This window comes from Pleurodeles waltl, chromosome 8 (assembly GCF_031143425.1).
Source record: "Pleurodeles waltl isolate 20211129_DDA chromosome 8, aPleWal1.hap1.20221129, whole genome shotgun sequence".
In the NCBI taxonomy this organism is placed as follows: Eukaryota; Metazoa; Chordata; class Amphibia; order Caudata; family Salamandridae; genus Pleurodeles; species Pleurodeles waltl.
In genome coordinates, this window is record NC_090447.1 from 1258728278 (window position 1) to 1258746199 (window position 17922).

Below are 17922 nucleotides of genomic sequence, written 5' to 3' on the forward strand. Positions count from 1 at the left end.
TAAGCTGTCATTAAGTGGAAAACAAAATTATTTCTGACATGTTGGGACACAGACAAACTGCCACTTTTGGCTTTTAGGGGTGGGACAGGCACTATGCTTAGCAATTCTTACCCACACATTGATGGGCTCTGTGCCTCCAAAGTCTTCAGTCTGTGTCATTTTCACAGAAGCCAGCACTTTGAACTTGATTATCTTCAGTGGTGATTCTGACATCATTCTCAGAGTCGATTTTGGTGCCATCTTAGTCCTTGAAGTCTCTAGAAATTTAAGTGGCTAGAGAGAAGGAAGAAGCATCTGTTGAGGAATAGCCCTTTGCTTGCTTTTCACCCAGGGCTTGAGGTTTGCACAATTGGTGGAACTTTTTGGTTTGAATTCAGATGCATCACATATGCCTAACTTGTAATTTAGGCATAGAGAAGCAGATACTTAGCAGACTGACTTGGCTCCTCAGACGTTGGTGACCATGAAAAAAATCTGCTGAAGGAGATGTCCCCTATCTTTGGGTACTCCTTCTTAAATTCCATCTTCAGCTGCTTCAAAACCACATTAATTTGTCAACTCTTAACTGTTCTGGTCTGGGAAAGAGTCAATTTTCTGGGCAACTGTGAGTCCATTATGATATCTTGCTCTGTATTTCAGCTTGTCTGCAAGGGCTAAGACCTTTCTGTCTTCTCTCGATCGTCCACCTCCCACGAGAAAGTGCTCCCAGATCCATGCCTTGTTCTTGAAGTTAGAAGATCTCTCCTTGTTGCGGGAAGGGGCCACAGAAGTGGTGTCTTGGAGGTGAAAATCACAGGTTTTTTAACCATTCAAGGAGAACGTGGTCTGTGGTTCATTATGGTTCTGAAAGTCCTGAATTTCATGGTAAATTAGAACAGATTTGAAATGGTCTGCCTGGGTCGGGTCCTTCCGGCCCTTAATGGGCAAGATTTGATTGTGTTCCTGGACTCCATATCATACCCACCAAATGACGAGCTTTACCTTTGCTTCACAGTGGGTTACAGCCCCACGAGTTTGTGGTACTCTCTAATGGTCTTTTGACCGCTTAACTAGCTTTCGCCAAAGAGCTATCTGTGTTGCCTGCCTCCCGCAGGCAGTCAAGAATTCATGTATTTCTAGGCTTGCACAATTAGCTGACAAAAGTAAAGTTTCTTGTACTGGACTTAGACAATTTAAAAAGTACCCTGACCGTGCTTCATTGACTAGTCTTATCCATTAATCAACAGATTTCCCACCTTACCTCAACGCAGAGAATGACTTACATCAGAGTGATTCTAGTCAAAACCTGTATGTTTTTTTGCTCTGTCCCAGAAAAACTGATATTCTGGATACACGTTTGATGATTCTTGCTCTGAAGCCAAACACCATTCTGCTGATTATTTTCATGCCTGGCTTGATGGCCTTGTGCGTCTTGTTGGTGCCGCTTACTAGCTGGCTGATTGTCAGTTCACTGATGCATCAGGAAGCAATGGTTTTGGCATCAGTGGAGGCATTTGGCTCATGGAGATTCTCTATTTTGTGTTCCCGGACATCCACTGGTGATGTAGTGTCTGAGTTGTCACTTCATTCCACCTTAGTTGCAGGCTGCTATTGTTGAAAACACCTTGTTGGGCTGAGGAAATGTCTGTGTAAGATTTGCAGTACACATCAGAAAAACAAACTTGCACCTTTATGATGATGCAGGCAAATGGTCTTTGCCAAAAGGGCCTTATTTTCCTCCATCTTGGAGAGTTGTTAAAATCCTTTTATACACCACCACCTCCAATCAATACTTCAGCAGGTAGGGTAGTGTGGGTTCATGGACTATGTGATGGCAGCTCTTACACTTGTGGCATTGGGATCTGCAGTGTGGCATTTTCCAGATGGTAGTGCACCTGACTAACTAATCTGATAGAGAATTCTAGTTGCAGATTCCTTACCTTAGAATTTTCCCCCAGGCGTCAGACTGGATCCGGAGATTTTTCTTCTAGCAATACCCTTGCATGTCGGTAGGTGGCGTCGGTCGACTTCGTAGGCGTCGTGGTCGCCGTGATGACGTCGGGAGTAGTACATAGACACCGCCCTCGCGCAGTGACGTCAGTTCTTTTCTTTCCGCACCACACGCTGATCCGAGAGAGAGTTACCCTCGGCTATTTTTTTGGCTGAATTCAATTGTTTTGTCATCGAGGATGTCCCCGTAGACCGGGTTCAAGCCATGCGAGGACTGCCACCGCATGATGTCGGTGATAGATCCTCATTGTGTTTGCCTGTGGTGCCTCAAGCGCGACCACGACCCGTCGGAGTCGTTCTCCGAGTGTCAGGCAATGCATCCAAAGGCTTTGAGGGAGCGGTCCCTAAAGCTAATGGCGGCCCGGCACTTGACTCCGCGTAGGTCCCGGTCTCGCTTAGAGGAAGGTCACGAGATCGGTCGTGGAGCTATCACCACTCGTCTTCTTTGAAGTTCTCAGGTCCAGGTAAGAAGTCAAAGTCCCGACACGGGACGAGCGTCCACGCACTTGATCTCTGTCCTCTGAGCCTATGTCTGGGTCGACTCCGCGCTTCCAGAGTTTCTCGGGGCCGGAGCGACCCCTGCCCCAACTCGGAGCTCTACGAGGCCATGCCCCTCATCTTTGGGCGTGCCGACCCCGATAGGCGCCTTCGGGCCCAAGGGGCTTCGCTGAGGGGCCTTCGGGTTCCGCCACCGAGGTTGCCTCCGCATCCGTGTGCGGATCCGCACCCACGTTGGTCGCATAATTGAGACCTTCCCTGGCGCCGAGTCGTTTATCGACGCTCCCGATGTCGGTAGTGCCCACTGTCGACCCAATTCTCATTCCCAACAACTTGAGTCGTGGAGGCGTCTGCCGACTCCGCCATCGGCTTCGGTGGACCCATTTTCCTATAGGTATGATAACGGGGAGGAAATGGAGGGGTCCCTGGACCCTTATGAATACCACGAAGACCCTACTATGGACTGGGCACAGGACTTGGGCGAAGCCAGTGGTCTGGATACTAATCCGGACGCTGGCATGCCTCTCCTACTACCGTGGCTACGGCGGAGGGAGCTACCTATAGTATGGTGGTTGGTAGGGCAGCTGAGGTCCCTGGCCTTGAGCTACCTACTGTTGAAGTCAGGTCTAATCTCCTGACGGAGGTGCTTCAGCCTGGGGCTTCTATGTCTGAACCCCTTCTCCCATTTAATGAGGCCCTCACTGATGTCTTTTTGGGTACATGGTCCAAACCCAACACAGGCTCCTGTGAACAGGACTATCGCTCGCCGCCATCGGCCTGCACCGAACGACCCAAAGTTCCTGTCCCAACATCCTACGTCTGAGAGTCTTGTATTCCAGGCGTCCTCTTCTTCTGGCGCGTTCCCTTCGGCACCCCCGGATAGGGAATCCAAAAGACTGGAACAATTTGGTAAGAAGTTGTTTTCTTCCTCCAGCCTTGAGCTGCGGTCTATGAACACCCATTATTCCCACTCACTGGGGGATACGGTTGCGCAAGTCCTGCCGCAGATACCGGAGGAGGCCCGTGCTATCGTCTCCCAAGCAGTCAAAGATGGGAGAGACGCGGCAAAGTTCACGATCCGTTGTGGGCTGGATATGACCGACTCTCTGGGTAGGTCGGTTGCAACGACAGTGCCCTTACGGCACCATGCCTGGTTACGTGCTTCTCGGGGGATGTCCAACAGTCACTCATGGATATGCCTTTTGATGGCACCTGTCTCTTCGGAGACGAAGCAGACTCAGCCTTGGAGAGGTTCAAGGATTCCCGGGCTATGGCTCGGTCCCTTGGCCTTTCTTCCGCCACATGCCCCCCACAGTCCGCTTTTTGTCCTTTTCGTGGCCACGGAAGGGGCGCACTGTAGCATCCTCAACCCAGCCACCGGGCCATGCACTCTGGACAGCCTATGCGTGGCCGGGGGCGCGGAATCCCACGTGGCCACCTCTGCCACCGCACCAGCCTCCAAACCTTCCTAAACCGTCCCCTCACTCCCGCCCAGTTGGTGGCAGAATCCGCCATCACCTGCTCCACTGGGAACATATAACCACAGACGGGTGGGTTTTGCAAATAATTCAGAAGGGCTACTCCCTCCCTTTTGAATCTGCACCACCACACATGCCACCATCCTTCCATCACCTTTCGGAGGATCATTTGGTGCTTTTCCGCCAGGAAGTCGCGGCTCTCTTCGCCAAGGGAGCTATAGAACGGTTCCCTGTGCCAAAAGTAGGTCGTGGTTGTTATTCCCACTACTTTCTGATACCAAAGAAGGACAAAGGCTTGCGCCCTATCCTAGATCTTCGGGACCTAAACTACTTCCTCAAGAAGTTCAAAATGCTCACCCTGGCTCAGGTTCTGACTGCCTAGGACCCAGGAGACTGGATGGTAGCGTGGGACTTGCAGGACGCTTATTTCCACATCCCCATCCTGCCTGCCCACAGACGTTATCTACGATTCGTGGTAGGTGACGGGCACTTTCAGCTTAGCGTGCTCCCTTTCAGCCTTACCAGTGCCCCTCGGGTGTTCACGAAAGTGATGGCGGTGGTTGCAGCTCCTCTGTGCAGGTTCGCGGTCTCAGTCTTCCCCTACCTAGACGACTGGCTGTTGAAGGCGCCTTCGCCCCCGACAGTGGTCTCCCACCTTCAGACTACGGCTGACCTCCTGCACCAGCTGCGGTTCACTATCAACGTGCCGAAGTCACACCTTCCTCCCTCTCAGACGCTCCCTTTCATCAGAGCTGTTCTGGACACAGTGCTGTTTCTGGCTTATCCTCCCAAAAAGCGAGTCGGAGACATTCAGGCTATGATTCCGATCTTTCAGCCTTGGTCTTGGGTTTCGGTGAGACAAACTCTGAGGCTGCTGGGCCTGTTGGCCTCCTGCATCCTGCTAGTAGCACATGCCAGGTGGCATATGCGGGCTCTACAGTGGGACTTGAAGTTCCAGTGGGCGCAGCATCAGGGGAATCTCTCCGACATGGTCCAGATCTCAGAGGGGACTGCGAGAGCAACCAGTCCAGGATATTAAGGCTGTAATACTAATGTTTCAGCATCTTTCCTGGATTTCAGTGAGAATGACTGAGACTGCTGGGCCTCCTGCATCCTGCTGGTAAATCATGCCAAATGGCATATGCGGGCTCTGCAGTGGGAGCTGAAATTCCAGTGGTTGCGGCATCAGGGGAATCTCTCTGACATGGTCCAGATCTTGAAGGGGATTGCAAGATCTGCAGTGGTGGCTTTCGAATCCCAATTGGGTCAATGGCAGATCCCTCTCCCTTCCCCAACCAGATCTCTCTATAGTGACAGATGCGTTGCTTCTCGGTTGGTGCGGCCACGTGGGAGAGGCGGAGATCAGAGGCCTCTGGTGTCAGGCGGAGTCGGGACTCCACATAAATATGCTGGAGCTCCGAGCGATCAGACTTGCGTTCAAAGCATTCCTTCCCTCTCTCAAAGGGAAAGTAGTGCAGGTGTTCACTAACAACACAACCGCCATGTGGTACTCCAACAAACAAGGCGGGGTAGGGTCCTGGACCTCTTGTCAGGAGGCACTACGCCTCTGGACATGGCTGGAACATCAGGGCATTACCCTAATGGTTCAACATCTGGCGGGCTCTCTCAACGCCAGAGCCGACGAACTCAGCCGCCGACGCACTGTTGATCACGAATGGCGTCTCCATCTTGAGGTGGCACAAGGTCTCTTTCTCAAGTGGGTAGAACCTTGGTTAGACTTGTTCACCTCCGCAGAGAACGCGCAATGTCAGCTATTTTGCGCGTTGGCGTTTCCAAGGCGGCACTCGCTCTGAGACGCTTTTCGTCTCGAGTGGAACTCAGGCCTCCTTTACGCCCTCCCACCTATCCCTCTTCTGCCCAGAGTTATCAAGAACGACTGTGCCCAAGTCATCTTGGTGGCTCCGGACTGGGCTCGAAGAGTGTGGTAACCAGAGCTATTGAGCATGTCCATTGATCCTCCACTCAGACTGCCTCTTTGGGCGGATCTTCTGTCACAGCAGCAGGGGACGGTCCTCCACCCGAACCTGTCCAACCTCCGCCTTCATGCGTGGAGATTGAGCGGCAACAGTTGTCGGCATTTTCCCTTCCACCCGAAGTCTGCAATGTTATCTTGGCAGCCAGGCATCCATCGACTAAAACTGTATACGCCTGTCGTTGGAATATATTTGTGGCATGGTGCACCAACAAATCTGTTGACCCCCTTTCTGTCCCTCTTTCAGAGGTTCTTCTGTTCATTCTTTCTTTAGCTCAGCAGGGCTCTGCATTGGGCACCCTTAAGGGGTATCTGTCTGCCATTTCCGCATTTCTTAGGCTTCCTGATCAGCCCTCACTCATTAAATCTCCTCTTGTGAGTAGGTTCTTCATGGGGCTCACCCACTTATTTCCTCCCACTCCCTTCATCGTGCCTTAGTGGGATCTTAATCTTGTACTTACTTACTTGATGTGTACCCCCTTTGAGCCAATGCATAATTGTCCGTTGCGGCTCCTCACATTCAAAACTGTTTTTCTCATCGCTCGCAGGGTGAGTGAGCTTCAGGCCTTTTCTTCAAAGCCTCCATACTTGTCTGTGCACCCTGACAAAGTGGTGTTACGCACTAGATCTTCCTTCCTTCCTAAGGTGGTTACACCATTTCATGTAGGCCAGTCCATCATTTTTCCTACCTTCTATGCAGCCCCACATCCTTCCCATGAGGAGGAGAGACTCCACCGTCTGGACCCAAAAAAGTGCGTTGGCGTTCTATCTCAATTGTACTAAAGACTTCCGGGTGGACGATCAACTCTTTGTTGGCTGTGTGGGTGCGAAGAAAGGGAAGGCGGTGCAGAAGCGTACCATCGCTCGATGGGTGCTTCTTTGCATCAAAATGTGCTACGCTTTGGCAAAAAAGCAACCTCCTGACGGCTTGCGGGCTCATTCTACTAGGGCCACTGCTGCATCCACTGCGTTAGCACGCGGAGTTCCTGTCCTGGATATCTGTCAGGCAGCTACGTGGGCATCCCTGCACACGTTTGCCAAGCATTACTGTCTGGATAGTCCGGTCCGTCGGGACGGCTACTTTGGTCGTTCGGTCCTGCAGGACTTTCTAATATGATCTTAGTTCGCAGCCCACCACCGAGGATGGCATTCCTTGGGTATATATTCTAAGGTAAAGAATCTGCAACTAGAAGTCTCTATCAGATGTACAAGTTACTTACCTTCGGTAACAAAATATCTGGTAGAGACATATTCTAGTTGCAGATTCCTTACCGCCCACCCATCCTCCCCGCTTGCAAACTGATTTCTAGGGACAGGGATCCCCCCCTTTCAGGTCCTTAGCTCTGGCGCACCAATCTGTGTTCCTAGCGGCTCTGCGCTCTGGGGTGGAAAGTCGTTAAAAGAAACCGACGTCACTGTGCGAGGGCAGTGTCCATGTACTACTCCCGATGTAATCACGGCGACCATGACGCATACGACGCCTGCGGAGTCGACCGACGCCGCCTACCGACGTGCAAGGGTATTGCTCGAAGAAAAATCTCTGGATCCAGTCTGACGCCTGGGGGAAAATTCTAAGGTAAGGAATCTGCAACTAGAATATGTCTCTACCAGATATTTTGTTACCGAAGGTAAGAAACTTGTACTTTAATCCTCACTTTCCTGATGACTGCTCCTTTCGAGCTTTTGCTTATATCTATCTTGACTCTCGTAACTTTGAAGAAGGTGTTTCTCATTGCAGTCACTTCTTCACTGCGCGTTGGTGAGCTAGAGGCTGTTGTCCAGCATCTGTACACAATCTTATTCCCAGACAAGCTGCTGCTTAGTATTCGTACATCCTGTCTTTCAAAAGTCGTTATCACCCGGTGATGTAGGGCTGTCTTTCACACTTCCTGTGTTTTTCTCTCAGCCACATCCCTTTAAGCAGAGGAGAAACTACACTGGTTGGATCCACAGTGGAACTTACCTTCCACAATGAATGGATTTGTGAGTATCAAGTGGATGATGAACTCTTCAATTTGACGGTGCTAAGAAAGGAATGACTGTTTGAGATTGAACATTAAATTATTGGATCATCTTTTGCCTCGAAGTGTTATTCCTTGGCCAGAAAGAATCTGACGAGGGCCTTGGGACTCATCCCTTCAAGGCAAAGGTCACATAAGGTTTGGACATCTACCAGGCAGCCATGCAGGCATCCGTCTATACTTTCACCGAAAGCTCATTCCAGCAGCAGCGTACAGTCCACTTCTCAGAGCCACCATTTTAGAGGGGGCATTGCAATGGTTTTGATTCATAATGTGAGGACTTACAGTGATAAGTATGTGTTGCAAAAACAAATTACTTACCTTTGGTGGATATTTTGACTAACCCCATCTTCAAGAGTTAATTAGGCTCCAAAATATATTTGCACACTGGCAGGTGTGTTTCTTTCAATTCTGCCAGCGAATTACGCAACTGAGGGAGCAGAAAAGACCAATAAGTTACCAAATGTCTGCGTGCAAGTATAGTGCTTATATGTCCCTCCTTGCTCATGTCTGGAGGCCGGACAGGATCGTAGCAGAGGCTGATGGTGCCCTTTACAACGTGCAGGAGCTAATCCTGGAGTTTCCAGACCCAGTCTAGTGCTTGGGGAGATTCACAAGGGGCGGAAACTGCACGGAGATTATCAATCATAAAGTGCGCTACTGAAGGTAAGTAACATTCTTTCGGGGCACTTTAATACTCCTTCATCTAAAAATAGAGGTAGGGCATGCACCCTTTTTACGGATCAATGCCATTCTTCAGGTTTTAGACCCATTAATTTTGTAGCCCGCCACTTACTCAAATTCAGTAAAAGCTTATAAAAAAGTCCTTTTTTTTTTTTTAAATCAAGTGAAACCAGTGACGTAAATGTTCCCGGCCACATCGCAATCGTGAAGTCTGCAGGAACACCACGGATCTGTCTAGTTACCAGAGATCTCAGCTGCCAAAGTCTCCTGCTGAAACTCTGTGGCCGACAGGATTTAGTGGGTTAACCAGACCCGCCGGAATTCCTGGGATGGGCAGAGTTCCAGGATTACCTGGTCTTTCATAATGAAGGATTTAACTGACCTTAATGAGACAGTAGGATACCATTGCCATCTGAAGCAACACGATTCTCTTGATTGGCAAATCTAAATATTTTCATTTGATGCATTGAGAAACATGGTGCTAAGTGGCTTATTAAATGAAATGACTTAGAATGGATAAGAGCTACAGCTCCGTCTTATGCTTTTCACAAATCTTAGATATGTGTCAATTTGATACAACACTCGCTCTAAATAAGGCTTGCCGTACTTTCAGAACTGTAACGAGAAAACCAAACGTCTGTTCGGTAGGCTAGACAAAGGTTCAGCTTGCTCTGCCAGAAGTCCTCTTCATCAGTATTGAAGATCAAGGTATCACTGTATGCATGTTGTGCAGTATCCATTACCCCAATTAACATGTTACTCGGTGTTGACAAATTACAGCTTGCAAATATCGGCTTGTTGTTTCGTCCCTTTTAAGCTCGAAGTTATTACCTTCATCTCTAACCCAGCTTTTTGCAAAAGCTTTTTCAGTTCACGTTTAGCAAAAAAAAAAAAAAAAATTACATCAGAAAATAAGTCACATCTTTCTTTGCAAAAACGTAATTGTAGCTTTGTCAGACTGGTGTTTTTCCGCTCGTTTCTTGATTATAAAACTTTGCATAAAAATACGCAATTACTGGGCAAAACTATCACTCATTTTTTTCAGACCATCCAATTTCATTCTCTTATCTCACTGACAACAGTCTATTCGCAGGGTTTTGATAAGTCCTCAGTCGAGTTTACCTTAAAAAATGACTACCCATGTTGCTATACATGATGCGACAAGGCAGGTTGAAGAATCCATTATTGTAGTGTTCTGGTCACACGTTCCTTTGGCTGGTTTAGTGTAATAACCCATTTCAGAATTGCTACTCGTCATAGGCATGCATTTTATTATTTAAACTATTATCAAATTTAAAAAAAGATTCATAAAGTATATTTAAAAATGTGCAACGTGATCTGTCACATATGCTGAGCTATTCTGTTTATGAATTGAGAGAACTCGTGTGAAAGTATTGCTAGTAAGTACCTTTTCCCTTTCAGTTGAGCACATATCCATGATTCACACATACCCATCAGTCAACAAGCTGCTGGTATAGTGTTTGAAATCATTTGCTCTGCAACAAATGTATTTGAAAAATACAGACCTATTTCAAGAACTACATTAAAACACTGCTTATTTTTGTGTGGTAGTAGAACTCTCACACACTACAAAACACCCGAAATAAAGTGCGACTGTGACTCTGAAGTGTGCAACCTCATTTAGGATAGGTGGCCAACATGAGTCCAGGAGAGCCGAGTCTGTACAAGATTTTCAGGGTATGGACTTAACACAATGTAAAACACACCCAGTTTTCTGGTATCGAAGCAGTAGCGCCTTTTGCACATTTTACACTTGAAAATAGTGTTATTTTCAAACTAACGAGTTCAAATTCACAGTATTGTTGAGATTGTTTTAGAATTCAAGGTTCACTTCGTTAAGCGAAAATTCACAGCCTCTGTAAAACGACGGCGAATATCAAGATTATAAAAAGGCGAGTGCTTGAATTGCATTTTAATACATTGTTTTTAACACTCTGTTACTCTCAACAGAGACCTGACATAAGCAAATCAGTCTTGGTCCTGCTCCAGCTGAAACATACCAGACCAAACTGATAGGCCAGGTCCCCTCCAGACGGAAAAGAAGCAATCCCAAGCCAGTTCCAGCCTACTCATTTGTCGATATTGAGGTATAGCTTGAGTTGTATGACACAGTGAGCCTGGGACTCGCGTGTGAGCATATATTTTGCACTTTGGGCATCTAATGTACCTAACCACAAGGTGATGTAATGAATGCTTGAATTAACTTCAACCAGTGACCATTGCTCAGTGCAGCCTTCCAGTCCGTCGTAAAATCATAAGCGCATTCCTCTCTGCACTTCCAAATCAAGCTGCGATAGGTCATGGGGGGAGGGGATAGACATTGTGTTAATCATGTTAAGAAACTGTTACAGTTGTTACTCCGTTATACCACAGGACCCATTGCGCTGCTTGCTCCACATGGGGGTGGTGACCACGTGGATGAGGCAAATAGTTGTATTTAAGAATTTGGCCCTAGTACTGGCTAAACGTGCATGGCTGTGTCATGGAAGGCAGCAGTGGCTCCGCCCATCCATTTGTGACGGAAAGATGTGTCCCAGGTGGGCATCAGCTGAGCTGGCAATATGAGTAGACCAGTGCAAGGATGGGAGGTATCACTTATTGGAGCAGTGGGAGGTCTACCTGGAGAAGCTGAATGCAGTCCAGCTCGACTAATTGTTATATGTTCCAGTTATGTAGCAAACTCTGAGTCACCACCTAAGACTCCGTTCCCCAGCGCAGTATACTGGGTTGGCCGAGAAGGGCATATGTAGTAAAGAGTACCTTTAACTGAGGATAATGGCTTTTCAGGGGCCCTACAGAAAGGGCCATGAGACACCCTTAAGACTACGGGTTGATTGGATCGAGGGATAACATGTGATCTACTAATCCTGTTGGAAATGAGGGGAGGTCCGGTGGATACTGTTTGATTCCTTTTACAGATGTTCAGTGGGGTTTTCTTTATTGAGTTCACATATCAAGTGAGAGGGTGCTTACTGGAATTGCAATGATCCTGATGTTCTCTTGTTTATGACATGGTGTATGATGTAAGTTAATACCGTATGCATATCCTCAGGACCGTATTTGGCACTCGTGACAACCCGTGCAAAAGTTTGTTGCCCTGCCTTGCCCCCCTCCCTGACCTACGCAACAGTTTGTTGCCCTCCCCCACCCGACCTATTTCCCTGCAGATTCCCTCAGCCTTTTAACAGTCCCCCAAGTCTCTAACCACTCTCACATATATTTCTTTTGTAGCACCATTCATACCAGTGTAGGGTGTCAGAGCACTTTACATCTCACACACATTAAATCACATATGTGTTAATCAGTGTATAGGAAATGTTACATAAGACAGAACAACAGGTTTAGGAGTTGCATGTAATCCATACTTGTAGTAAGTACAGTTTAAGATTGCGTGGTCTGGAGAACCACAAGCTGAGAATTTAAAACGTAACGCCATGGTGTTCTTTACTAATAAGAATTGCATTCTACATAAATTAGCCTCTTTTGCAACTTTAGGATAATAAAAGACTGGAGGAAACCTCATAACGCTCTAACCTATACCTTGAAGTTAACATGCAGCTCTTTGACAGTTTATAGCTTACTGTGCTGACCTAAAAACTGCAAGTAACAACAAAATCTCTGTGACAAAAGCAGTAACCCACTGAACAATTTATGTTATGCACTTCTGTGATCTGCATGGTACACACATGCTTTGCAGCTGTCATATTAACCCTCTGCACAACTCCATGAAGAATCAAAACTGCCTTTAGACAAAACTCCAATCTCTCTCCAGCAGGTCCATTAATCACCAGCTAACTTAACATTTTTATTGCTGCCTAAAACTTACTGGAGGCAATGAATGCGGCAGCAAGTGCTTTAAAACTATAATATACTTCAAAGCATGACGCCCGCCACCGCCCGCCCCCCCTCACCGCAAGGCAATGCCCGATGTGGTGACACCAGTCGCTCCACCCTAGAGCCGGCCCTGCATCTCCCCTGTGCCTTTGTCACTGTATGCAAACTACCGTTTCTGTGATAACACAATAAAGATATAAAAAAAAAAGACACTGTTATATTTGGCCTTTCGTGTAGTAATGAAAAGGCTAGCCTTAAACTCCTGACAAAGGAGAGGGTATTGGTATTTGTTTATGTTCTTGTATAATGTTTTGTTACACTTTCTGAAATACTGATTTTTATTTTTGCACAGAGTGAAACATACAACCACATAGACGTTCTTGAAATGGAGAAAGTGGAGAAATGTCTCAGTGAAACAATAAACTGGATGAATAATGCTGTTAACGCCCAGTCTAAGCAGCCTCTTCATAATGATCCTGTTGTGCGCACAAAGGAAATTAAATCAAAGACAAAGGTATGCTTTCAATAATATTTGTCGAATGTCTGGCAAGGTGGCATAGTTATTTGTAGCCAACCATCTGGATATGGCTTGATAAAGTGATGGAACCGTTATTGATGCCTATTATTGTATGATCTATAATCATATATCTCTTTTCAATGTATTTTTTTCTGCTTTTAACAAAATCATTTCCCCAGTTTCACTACAGATAGCTGTAGCAATCTGTCTGACAGCTTCGCAACTAGTACTTTAACCTAGTATTAGCGTGGGCTTTTTGCCTCTTGCTCATTATTCCATGGTTTTCCGGTCATGCTCAGTTCCCTGACCCTTAGTCATTGCTTTCCTTCCTATTCTTATGTTTGTTGTTCCCTTGCAGATTTAGCTTTCACCCTCCTTTTTCGATTTCGCCTGCACGCCTCTAATTTATTTAATATAAATCTTAAAAGGGGCTTAGATTCCGCCTCCTGATTTCCTTGCTTTCATTGGTTCTGGTGTTTGCCACTTACTTTTCCTCTGTTTCTATTGGCTGTCACACTATTCTTCCATTTACCAGTACTTGTTCCTCGTGTGTTTGCTGTTATCAGAATCCTGAGGCCCAATTACTGTGTTCGTCCGCTTTGGTTTCGGCACTCACCAGTCCCCCTGGGGCAACGTACACTCGCCAGTCGGTGTTTCCCCCCACTCATAAGTGTTGCTATACAAGATTGAGAAAGGGACGGCCATTTCAGAAGGATAACATTTTATGACAGCACAGCGAAATATATTATTTCTCACTCCAGTTGAAAAAGAACAGAACATAAAAACACCCTGAAATGTGGAATGTTACAAGTATATTTAAAACAAATGTAAGTGAAACGCATTGTGGCAATGGACTACAAAATTAAACCATTAATTTAAATATAAATGTGACACTCGGATAAACATAGGAATGTGTTACATTACATAACTTTAAGAAAAGTTATACACATCTTTCGAAGTATCTTTTAAGTGCTTTGCATGATGGTCCGTATAGTGGCAAACACAACTCATCACTCCAAGATGGCCATTTCAGTGAAGCAACTTAAGTTGTGGTGAGCATCAAAAGAGGTACTCTAGTCTATTTTCTCTTTCCTGTGTATTGTGTGCTTCTGTGAGGCCAGCATTTCCTGTTACTGCTGTGTGCTGCTGAGACGCTGCAAGCCCTCATCTCTGTTGTTCCATTATGAGCTTCGCAATGTACTAGAGTCGTCAGAGTGTGGGAATGTATGTGGTGGTGTTGAGGAGGATGCACTTGGGGCAGATGGGATGTGTTTTTTATCTTTTTATTGAAGGCGTAGCGAGTAGAGGCAATTAGGAGAGATGCTGCAGAAGGGATATCAGAGCACTGTCCATAGATGGTGCACCTGAAGTTGATTCTTGTCAGGTGCAAGTGGCTATTCTTTTTTCCAACTGTTTCTTTGCATTTGTGTATCCCCAGCCCTTGTTTTTCAGTGTGACAAAAATCTAAGAACCAGATAACAACATATAAGAAGGAATGATCTACTCATACTGGACGCGAGATGCATTTAGAATGGTGACAAAATAACTTACTTTGTTACTTTAATGGAACATATTCTACTTTTTCTTGTTTCATAAAATGCACTTGAGAGAGTAAGCTTTTGCCAACGTAGCCAAATTCTATGTCTTTTTCAGTGTTGGCTTTTATGGAGTTTCAGTAACTTAGATTGCACAGCTACTCACCAAGTTAATCTTACAAGAAAAAAATAATCACATAGGCGAAACGTAATACATTTACCAGCTCTTGTTTATTTGGTTGAGGGTATATTTCCACTGCTGATGCTTCGGAACTATTTTACCTTTGGCATTTTTCTGCACCACATGATTTTCTGCTGTCAGCGTAATGCTTGGCCCTTCCTCTTTTTCTCTTTTGCGTCCTTTTTAGCCCACTGCTCAGTTTCTCGTACTAGGATCCCTCCCCTCTCTCGATCTCACCTGTAGTTCTCTCACTTCCCACACTCTCTTAAAACCTGCACCTCACTTACTGCTCTTACATGGTCTATAAGTACAGCTGCCATATTTCTGATCAGAGTTCATAACCTGCAGTAACATTCTTGCTTTTGGAGGCCACTGCTCTAGGAGATGTCATTGATGAGCATGGGGAAATAAGCATGTCTTTTGGAGGCTATGCTTTGCATGTGATTCAGTTTTGTGGTTGCTCTGCCAGCGCCCTGTGCTGCTCATGCCTCCATTCCCTTGTCGAAGTTTGCTAAACTATTGGATGCGTGCACTGCTTGTTGCTGGCTGAGTAGACTTAATTTCCTGGTTCACTGAAACTATACCAAAGGAGAGATAGATCTGTAGAGCTTCCCCTCTACAGTGCCGGATGACGGAGGTGGATCAGGATGTGACATACTGGCTGCATGCACGTTCCATTAGCACAGCAAGCAATCTGTGAGGATGGCTGGATATTGATTACATGAAAAAGACACACACTTCACTAATTCCCTGAGTGCCATAGATTTGGGTATAGCATAAAGTGCCACAGCATAAAGTTGGAAGTTCCTGGAATATTAAAGCATTTAGCCCTTTAGTTGTTGAGAGCCACCCAGCTTGGATGTTGTCATTTGTTGCCTGACTCCCTCTTCAACACACTGGCCACCGGACAAGATGTCTCCTCGCTAAACCTTTTGACAAGGGTTTTCACACCGGCGACACACCCTTTTCTGGATATCAGAGGTAGCTTGTATTCAAACCTTTATATATTTTTTCCATAAAAGGTATCCACACCATCTTTGTGTCTTTTGCTTCCAACATCCCGGGGTTTCTATGGTACACAGGGTTCGATATTTCCATGGAAGGAGCTAGGAAAACAGCCAAATTTGGGTTTTTGGGGGGTAAAAATGGTTAAAGGTTTTTTTTGTGTTTTTTTTTGTGATATCAACAAAAGGCTTACTGTGCTGAGATCACCATCTTCCTTGTTTTCGGAAACTAGTAAAGTGACATTATTTATTTTTTATTTTTTTCATCACAGCTATTTTTTATTTTTTAATAGATAATCAAATTTTTGTGGCGTTAGCCTGCTTGCAGTTTATTGTGGAAATGTCCACAATTTCCACATCAGATTAAGATATAGTACCCAGCTTGTGTGGTTTTACCTTGCGCCTGCAACAAAAAATGCCCCAAAACCTAATGTGGAGACATCAGCAATAGAGGTAGCTTTGCTAATTGGGCCCAGGCTCAGACAGCACCAACTTTAAACTACCCAAACCTAGACACTTCTGAAACGTAGACACCTTGCAGAGTCCAAAGTAGTGTGCCTTGCGTGGATCCAATGACTTCTTCCTACACACAGAGCCCTGAAAACCTAAAACTTTGCCTAAAATCACACTTTCCTTACATTTCTTTGGCATAAATATCTGGAATCTGCAGTGATTCACAAAATGCCTACTACCTAGTGTTCCCCCACTTATCTCGATAAAAATGCTGCCACCCCTGTGAGTCTTCACCTAGTGCCTGTCGTGTTGGATCTCATAAGATTGAGACTGCTGGATTCGGATGGCAGTGCCACCGGATTGTGGGGAACTGGGTCCAATCCCCCACTGTGTGGCAACTGTCTCCTAATCCTTCCAGCCAGCTAGCAATGCCCAAGGGTAGAGGTGATTTGTGGCAGCCATGCGCATGATATTCTGATTTCTCAGGAAAAGTGTGGTGGAACAGATCTTATCCTTTTTTCTCAGTTCCATTCATCTCATACATGCAAAGGACAACAGAAACAGGACTTGGTTCAGTGTATTCTATTGAATCAACGGCATCCTAGATAAAAATGCATGTACTGCAACGATTAGGATAATGAAACATGATAATAGCATAGCAGTGACGAAAAAAGTGAAACATAAGAAGGGTCCCTTCATAGTCACAATGCTAAATATAGGAATTCCTACCTATGCCGCTAAACTGCTATATTAGAGCACAGCAGTGTTAGCCCTAATACGCCTGTCAGGACCCCTGGGAAGACCCCATACTCGAATGTGGTAGTAACGAAGAGGGCTGTTGATCTACTGAGAGTCCTCTCCCCTGTAGGCGAAAAAGACGTCAAGTCTCAGACAGCTGCAGTGAAGCAGCAGCATGCAGTGGCAGTTTCTGGCTGGAAGGTCCCTCTAACATATAGGGGGGCAGAGAGATGCTTTATAATAAAAACAGCTGGTGTTCTAAGAAAACTGCCCTGCCCTAAAAACGTGCATGTTTCCATCAAGTGGTAGGTAATGTAAAATATACAGCCTTGAGCAAGGACAGAGTGAAAATGTTGTGCTAAGAAATTAAAATAATTTTTAAGCAGAGCGAACAACAGATAAAGAAATAAAAACATCACCACAAAATGAGGCTTCTGGTAAACTAATACAATAAATTACAATAAATTACTACTAGCCTAAAGGGCACAAGCTGCAGGCCTATGACTAAAATATCTGCCCATAAATGATGCTAAAATAATGCCACAATATGCCTACAAAAAGAACAGATAAAACCAGGGTACCCAGATGGGAATGATTTACCCCCGCTCTGCCTTGATATCTCCATCAATGTGCATGAGACCAGTGCACTGGATATCTGATTGGTTTCGCCCCCTGGAGATCTAACAGGTGAGTGCAACATTTGCCTCAGTGATCAGACATAAAGCTGAAGTTCTGGACTTACAGGTACCCTTAGTCTAAGTCAAGACAAATGTCCTTACTGAAGTTTTGCACAGTGGGTCAATCTCATCTGAGCCCTTGCTTCCATTTAATAAAGCCCTGACTGATAGATACCCTTATGAGTACTTTGCCTAAGCCATGCTCTTGCCCACTGGTGAACAGGCAGGTGGCCAAGTGCCACAGACCGGTGCCCAGGGCTTCATTATGCAGCAACCAGCCCCTGAGAGTTTGGTGGTCC

At 45.9% G+C, this 17922-nt stretch overlaps 1 protein-coding gene across 3 annotated transcripts in view; it reads left to right on the top strand.

Annotated features, from left to right (window-relative positions):
- Nucleotides 1-17922, top strand: part of HSPH1 (heat shock protein family H (Hsp110) member 1) — a 571713-nt gene that overhangs the window by 510357 nt on the left and 43434 nt on the right. For 2 of the 3 annotated variants that reach the window (XM_069202180.1, XM_069202181.1), the window contains exon 17: nt 12871-13032. In XM_069202180.1, the coding sequence (XP_069058281.1) occupies nt 12871-13032 (162 nt within the window). Of the gene's footprint in view, nt 1-10634; nt 10772-12870; nt 13033-17922 lie in introns of all 3 variants that reach the window. The other variant, XR_011194596.1, reaches the window with a different exon arrangement.